This window comes from Eleutherodactylus coqui, chromosome 2, assembly GCF_035609145.1.
Source record: "Eleutherodactylus coqui strain aEleCoq1 chromosome 2, aEleCoq1.hap1, whole genome shotgun sequence".
Classification (NCBI taxonomy): Eukaryota; Metazoa; Chordata; class Amphibia; order Anura; family Eleutherodactylidae; genus Eleutherodactylus; species Eleutherodactylus coqui.
The window spans coordinates 68,474,741-68,483,067 of record NC_089838.1 but is presented as its reverse complement, the minus strand read 5'-3'; the positions used below and the strand labels follow the sequence as shown (position 1 = coordinate 68,483,067).

Sequence of the window (8,327 nt, the reverse complement as noted above, 5' to 3'; positions counted from 1 at the left end):
TGTGCACGGGCGGAAATTCTGTGGGAAATCCCACCGCTGAATTCCTGCTTGTGTGCAGGGGGCCTTACTAGAGCACTGTGGCCGGCTGCAGACGGGCCTATTTGCATTGCAGAATCTGCAGCAGGCGTCTTCCTCTGGATTTAGCAGCAAATATCACCCCCAGCATGCAATGGAAAAGCACTGTTTCCTGCACATGAGCAGAAATCAACTGATTTTCTGCTTGCAGAGGAAAAATTGCAGCATGCTCTTTTTGTGCTGTCAGCACAGCTTTCATTGAAGTTAATGGAAGTTCTCCAGCCTGTCCACAACTGGCATTCCAGAAAGGTCGAGGGTCCTGTGTCATTGACTAGCAACAGCATAGGAAAATCTGTACTGTGCGTCTGATGGCTTGCCGTCCGGACCATCCATAGTGCAGAAGAAAACAGGTATGTAGGGTCACCGGCACAGGGGTAACTTTGTGCTTCCTTCGGTGTGATTGTACTGCTGAGGGCTTCTGTACAGGACATGGAGCGCTGTCAGACTCCTTGTGATGTGCAGGGTTGGGATGATGGACATGCTCTTGTATCTTGGTGTCTTATGTATGACTAAGTGGTTCTCATCCTTTCTATCTTGTGGTCAGAATTTGACTGAAAAATGGCAACCATGATCTTCAATGACCAGGAGAACGGAGATGTTACTGCTACACTGTTGTCCAAAGATCGTGTAAGACTGCCAAGTGCAGGTAAGTGTCCTGTGAACCCTCAGTCTGTTGGTGTGCTGCTGGTGACTCTTGAGGAAGGGCTCGGCTGAGTGGCTACATGTCTGCAACTTCCTGGCTTTGCAGGCTGTGAAGGGTCTTGGACAGTCTGGTCTAAACTGTGATCTGCATGATCACTGTGGGTGCGGGCTGGGACCTTGAAGGGATCAACAACTCTAGCTTGTATAATGCATGTGTGAACCTTTTAGCACTTCAGCTGTAGGACCTTAACATCCTTGTGTTTGACAAATGTGGATTGGTCATCAGCAGTATTCTCCCTGGAAAACCCCTTTAAGACTTGAATCAAACAGTTTCTGTATGAGTGTTTGACCCAAATTTAAAGCCTCTTGCACATGGGGCAAACTGAACTGCAAATCCTGTGCTTGTCACTGGCACGGGCGATCCGCTGCTCAACTTGCCCATAGATGTGTGTGTGTGTGTGGGGATTCCTCTCCATGCGCACAAGTGGATTTTATTTGCAGACACTACATGCCAGAAATAAAATCGCAGCATGCTCTATTAGAGCGGGATGCGCAGGGATGGCTTCCATCGAAGCTGTCCGTCCCGCGGCACTTTCTCTATGCACACTTCAAAAGTGTCGTAGGATCCGCATCATTGCCCAGTGACAGCGCAGGGTAACCTGCACTGCACCAGAGGCACATCCGCAGTACAGAAGAAACTACTGCTAAGCAGGGTAGCGGGCACAGGTGAATTCTGCAGGATTCCCCACACATAATCTGTGTGCCGTGCACATGAGGCCTAAAGGTGGGTTTAAAAATACAAGGTTAATCAAAAAAAAGCTAACTTGGGGGGGATTTAGGCCTTATGTCCACGGTCGGGTTCTGTATCTGGCTACTTTCTCAGATAATTCCCCCAGATATCTTATTGCACTGTCCAAAGGAAAACAAGAGATGGACATATGAAGGGGATCTGACACCAGGTGGTTCTGCTAGGAGTTCTAACAGGAATAACTGGATCTGGGGGTCTTGCAACAAAATTGCTATTGCAAAGTGACTTAAGAGAATACTCCACTATCAACTTAAAGGGGTTGTCTCGCGGCAGCAAGTGGGGTTATACACTTCTGTATGGCCATATTAATGCACTTTGTAATATACATCGTGCATTAAATATGAGCCATACAGAAGTTATTCACTTACCTGCTCCGTTGCTAGCGTCCTCTCCATGGTCACGTCTAAATTCGCTGGCGGCTTGCTTTTTTAGACGCGCTTGCGCAGTCTGGTCTTCTGCTCTGTGCACGAGCCACTTCAGTGTGCTCGCCGCTACAGCTCTTCTGCGCATGCGCAGACGAGCTGTATCTTGGGAGCGCGCTGGAGCGGCCATTCTGCTACCATCCTCTCTTAGAGGAAGGTGCAGAGCCGCCCAGGTAAGTGATGGGGGTGAGTGTTTTTTTTTTTTTTTTTTTTTTTGTTTTTTTTTTGTCAGAACCCCTTTAATAAGGGGGACTGGGCAAAAAAAAAAATTTCACTGCTTCCTCGAGACAACCCCTTTAAACATTCAAGTTACTTTGGGTAAATCTGTATCTAAGACAGAATATCCCCTGAACTGGCTGTATGGGGAGGTGGTAAACACTGTTGGGGTACAGCTGGCTACTCTGCCACTCTAGCTGTGTGGGGTCTGCTTGGAGGAAACTGGTCTAGGTTAACAGTATTTCTGAATTATTTTGTGCCTAAAGGAAAGCGACTTGTCCAGAGCCAGCAGGGCAAAGTGTTTGCTTCTGTACCAGGAGAGAAGGCTTCAAGGAAAGCTCTGGGAAATGTCAACAAGCAGGTGATGAGCCAGAAGCCTGTGCAGCCCCTGAAAGGAGGCCATAAAGTGAAGAAGCCGGCACCAGCCGCTACAAAGGTATAGTAAATGGTATTCATGCACGGTGCCTGCTGCAAGCCTTCAAACTAACTGTTTAGGAAAAAAATCACTAGTGGCTTGTCTGACATCCGCCATGTGGTTGGGGGTGCCCCACAGCCATTAGCTACCAACAGTGGATATTTTGGGACAATAATACCAGCCAATCCTCATGGTAGGTCATCGTGTGTCCTCACTGATCATATTGTATGGCAAGAGCTGCAGTGCCCTTGAACAGCTCTATACAGTGGTCCAGAATAGTAACAAGAATCAGTACCACTCAAGGGGTCCTGAGGATGGGTCATAAATACTTGTCTCAGAAACCCTTTTTAAAGATGAGTTTTTAAATGGTTAACTTGAAAAACACTAAATTTCTCATTTACATGGCTCTCAGCTAGGTGGAACCCTATTGCAGGCCTAAGAGTTGCTGCACTCTTAGGAAAATGCTCTTGCGGATTTTTATGCAGTTCTTCGAGCCAAAGCCAGAAGTGGATCCAGTAGGAAGTACAAGTCATTTCTTTATAGTTTAATCCACTTCACTAGCTCAAACTGCATCAAAATCGACAAGTGCCTATTCCAAAAATAACTGTAAAGCCACCCTAGGGGGACTGCTATGGGTGCTGGTAATGCTTGGGTAACTGCACTTGCAGGTTCACCCCATCAGTTGTCAGGGGGGTAAGCAAGCAATAGCAGCTTGATAGTATACTTATTAAATAGTGTAAATGACATAATGGGGAAACAGATAAATTGGGCAAGAAAAGTGTGCTGTATATGAAGAGGGACAGACCAGCTAACTCTTTGGGTTTCTCTTCCCTACTAGGTTGCTGAAGCAAGTCTTAAAACTGACAAGCAGTGCTACCCTGAAATCGAAAAGTTTATTCCCTACAATCCTGCAGGTGAAAATGTGTATATATAATTTTTGTAGTGTGCATTATGCCCACATCTGGTTTGGGGAACCTTCTTGCTTACCATAGAACTCCAGTGTTGCTAACTGTTGCATGTAGTAATATTAGCCAAAAGGGCACCAGAAGTTAAAGGGGTTGTCCCGAGGCAGCAAGTGGGTCTATACACTTCTGTATGGCCATAATAATGCACTTTGTAATGTACATTGTGCATTAATTATGAGCCATACAGAAGTTATAAAAAGTTTTATACTTACCTGCTCCATTGCTGGCGTCCTCGTCTCCATGGTGCCGACTAATTTTCGCCCTCCGATGGCCAAATTAGCCGCGCTTGCGCAGTCCGGGTCTTCTTCTTTTCTGAATGGGGCTCCGTGTAGCTCCGCCCCGTCACGTGCCGATTCCAGCCAATCAGGAGGCTGGAATCGGCAATGGACCGCACAGAAGCCCTGCGGTCCATGAAGACAGAGGATCCCGGCGGCCATCTTCAGCAGGTGAGTATGAAGACGCCGGACCGCCGGGATTCAGGTAAGCGCTGTGCGGGTGGTTTTTTTAACCCCTGCATCGGGGTTGTCTCGCGCCGAACGGGGGGGGGGGGGGTTTAAAAAAAAAAAACCCGTTTCGGCGCGGGACAACCCCTTTAAAGTGCTGGTTTGGCAGAACTGGTTACTGACAACCCTTGGTCTCTTCCCATCTCCTGAATCCATGGTGACTTGCTGGCAGGCACAGCAGCTCTTGTGTCCTGGATCCAACCAAGAACACCTAGAAGACATCTTGTATGTCCTCATACTGCACAGGCTTTCTTCCACACTCCAAGAACAATATTTATAGGTTAATCTGCTTCATAATGAGTTCTTTGTCTTAAATGTATGAAATTAACTCCTTAGCACCACAAAACATGGTTACATCCTGGGGATTTGTATGGCTTGGGAGCTGACCCCACTCCATACAATGCAAGTGCCAGCTGACTCCTACACATAACAGCCATGATCAGCACAAATGCTGATCATGGCTGTTAACCCATCAAATGCCACTGTTGGTTCTGACAGTGGCACTTAAATTCCTCAATCAGTAGTCCAGGGTCCTGAAATATCCCTGCAATATCATGAAGTGCTGTTTGATCACCATGGTTGCCTGGGGCCTTCTAAAGTTTCCATGGCTCATTGCCCATAAAGCCATGCCTGTGATGTGGCCTTGACTGCCTGCTGTAGTAGAACACAACTGTTAATGAATTGTACCCTGTGCAATCAAGTGATTGCAAGTTCAAATCCCATATGGGGATTAATAAAACACCCTTTTTAAATAGATGTAATATAAAAAATTTAAGTTTAGAGTCCTTTTTCTCATACTTGTAATAGAAAAAAAGACAGCTTTGGTATTGCTGCATCTGTAAAAGTCCAGTTTAGCAAAGTAATGCATTAATCCATATTGACAGACCAGTACAATTATAATATAGTAATGCTCTTTTTCAAAATATATTATAGGAAAACAAAGTAAATCAACTTTTTTTTGAGTCTGTATGAAGACATTGTCACTATCTACAGTGTATGCTATAGACGCCCAAAAAATGGCAGAACTTTTTAAAATCCCTTTCCACACCACCTAAACCATGTGCAACTTTTTTAACCATGTAACAAACAGCACAACACTTTTGTAGAAAAGGAAAAGACAAATGAAAAGGGCCACATCTGTAGGGGTTAAATTGAACCCTGTTGGGTACGGGGGCTCTTGTACACTGCCGTAATCTCTGCACAGAACTGCAGAATGTTGGCACTTGAAGGAGCAGAAATGAGTACCTGGTATTCAAGCTGGAATGATCAGGTCCTGCTTCATTAGCAACTGATCTACAGCTTCCTATAAACCATTTCGGCGGTAATGCATAGATGCATGGGGGTATATTGAGCTTATAGGCTGCCTAATATGTAGCTCCACTTGGAGTCTTTGGTATCCCAGCACATTTAATAGCAGGGTCTCAGCTGCTATGTGCTCTTTTGGAGCAGCTAATGGCTTATAATGCTATGCCTAATCTAAAAGGGTGAATCTACACTACTTGGTTACAAGGTTTCTAGCTATGCTTATGACTTGTTGCTTGTCTTGTAGACTTTGACATCTTTGATGTCCCGGAGGAGCATAAACTGAGTTGCCTCTCCCTGGCTGGGGTGGGTCTAATGGCGAATGAGGCTGATTCTAAAAGGCTTGCTTCACTACTCAGTCTAGAGCTGGCCCCAGTGGACATCCCTGCATTTGGCGCTGAGTCAGGTGAGTTATTGCAACTGGGTTTTTTCACAGGGCTGAGTGACATTGAGCCATGAAACTCAGCCAGATATCACACATGCAGTGTCTCCACAGATGCAAGGTGTTTGTCAAAAATGCCACCCATCGCTTCAGTACAGCTGTGAAAGATTGTCTTCAATGGGAGACCTGGCACCTCACTTGCTTACACATCATATGCTGGGTGGTGGGTTTTCTGGCCCATTGAAAACAGTGGGTGATGTGTTTTAAGGGACCACTCAGTGATAGGCCATGACTGTTGTCCCCACCCCATAATGCTCATGTACATGACAATCATTTATGAGAATAGGGTTCAGATTTGTCTCACTGCTCAGATCTCATGCAGTTTTTCACAGCCATGTGAAGGCTGCCTTAGGCAAGTTCACATGAGTGAGTAAAATATTAAAAAGCATGCTTGATATTGCACTCATCAATGTGCAATTTACCAATGGGTGCAAGGCAGTTTTCATGCAAAAAACCTTACATCTGGGAAATTGCAGTCCTCCAGTGTTTCATGCAAGCAGTTCCCATTGACTTCAATAGGATACAACACATCACACAGCATGCAATTTGTTCTGACGATCTCTCTCCCCCCCCAAAAAAAAAGGAGTTCATATTTGTATATCAATGTAAGTTTTACATTGTAGCCTCACAATATATAAATTATGTATTCCAGGTGCTGACAGTCTCCCAGCTTTCCTTGCCACTCTGGAAGAGATCACAGTGGAAATGCCTCCAATGCAGTGTTAATTTTTTATTTTTATGTTTTTACTTATTTGGTATACATGGCTTTTAATAAAGAGTTTTAATGTTTGACATGTGTCTTCACTGCTTGTATAAAACTTGGAAAAGGCTAGGTTAAAAAAATCCAAAATGCAAGGCTAATTCTGCAAAAGCAGAATTTTCTTAATGCAGTCATGGCCAAAGGTTTTGAGACTTTGGCTTTCAAAGTTTGCTGCTCCAGTATCTTCAGACCTTGTTCTATACTGATGATAAATTATAAAACATTTTAAGTGTTTGACAAATACATGGTTTAGGCAAATACTACAGTGACTTTTTTTTTCCCCTCCAAGACTTCTGCCGTTCTAGCATGCTGCTCATCAGCTTCTGGACCAAAAAAGGGCAAAAGTGAGATGCCAGTCATTATCGGTGCTTGGAGTTTGGAGTTTATCACCACGTCTGTGTCTTCATCTGTTCTGAATTTTTTTTTTTTTTTTTTTTTTTTAAATTGACCACAGGGTTCTCAATGGGATTGAGATCTGGAAGGTTTCCAGGTCATGGCCCCAAAATTTCTGTTTTGGTCACTGAGGCACTTATCACTTGACATTGGTGATTTTAATTATAGCAATAGCCAAGTGTAAAACAAACCCTCCAGACTGAAGCAAAAACAGCCAAAATATAAATTTTATACATTAATAAACGTATCTCCCAAAATTTACATCAAAAGGTGAGACCCACACCCTACCTGTGAGATCAGAAGTATGCCTTATCTCTGTGGCAGGCCTAAATAAATGGATTGAAGAGGATGGTGACAAACTGTTCCTGTCCCTAACTCTGCAGCTATAGTCTCCAGCACAATGCTTCGTGAATAAGGGTGACATCACATGGCATGTGTCTGCTGTTGTGGCCTTTCTGCAATGGAAAACTGCAGCTGATTCTGCCATGATTTTTTAATTGTTGAAATGTTGCTAATTTTAACCCTTTTTGTATCAAAACTTGAAATCCACAGTATAAACAGATGTGTTAACTTTCTCAGCATGTGAAGGAGATGTAACTGACTAGTGTTCTAGTTAGTATCTTGCACCCACTTGTGTAAGCCAACCCATTAGGGCGCATTCAGTGTAATCACTGCAGGCGTTCTGTAACAGCAAACACGCAGCAAGTATGCTGAAAAACCAATGGCCAAATCCGCACCTGAACGGTCCGTAGGGGAGCTGCTGCTGGGTTCAACCACTGAATTTCACAGAAAAAAAAAACTATTGTTACGGAAAGCTTCTGCACTGTGGGAAGGAGACTTAAAGCCCCAAGTCTGTAGCGATGTCTAAACATGACCATGACTTCTGTTTTGCAGGTGTGAATCTCACCCACAACTTTTAATGGTTTCATTTTGATGACTGGCAGGAATTTCTTTTGCGTGAAGATAAAACAACTTTTTTTGCTTCCCTGTACACAATGACACAACATTTTAACAGAAAATATAATTGACTTTGTTCATTCGCAAATATGTCTTGTAGAAGTTTGCACGTGCACTCATGCTGGAATTGCAGAATTTCCAGTGTGGTGGTCATAGGGTGCCTTCAGAGGGGGCATATTTGCTGTCAACTTTCTACAGCTGCAAACTGGCAGTGAATATGCATCTAAATGGTGAGGATTTCCTGCAGGAAGGCAGCCTTGGGGCTTATTCAGATGACTGTATATCAGCTGGGTTTTTCCGCCCGGCTAATATCCAGTGTCCCTCTGTGCAGGGGAAGGAGGCTGGAAACAGTGCACTGAGCTCCTGCCACCTCTCTGCCCCCTCAGCACTATTTGCGATGGGAGGGGGTGGAGCTTAGTTCCAGGAC

General features: G+C 44.5%; 1 protein-coding gene across 1 annotated transcript; it reads left to right on the top strand.

Moving 5' to 3' along the window:
* Window positions 1-403: 403 nt before the first annotated feature.
* On the top strand, window positions 404-6,579 carry LOC136611449 (securin-like). The gene is made up of 6 exons (XM_066591088.1): window positions 404-425; window positions 620-721; window positions 2,430-2,599; window positions 3,417-3,492; window positions 5,596-5,754; window positions 6,443-6,579. Exons 2-6 carry the CDS (start codon window positions 634-636, stop codon window positions 6,514-6,516), a joined length of 567 nt encoding a protein of 188 aa, XP_066447185.1. The 5' UTR covers window positions 404-425; window positions 620-633; the 3' UTR covers window positions 6,517-6,579.
* Window positions 6,580-8,327: the final 1,748 nt, after the last annotated feature.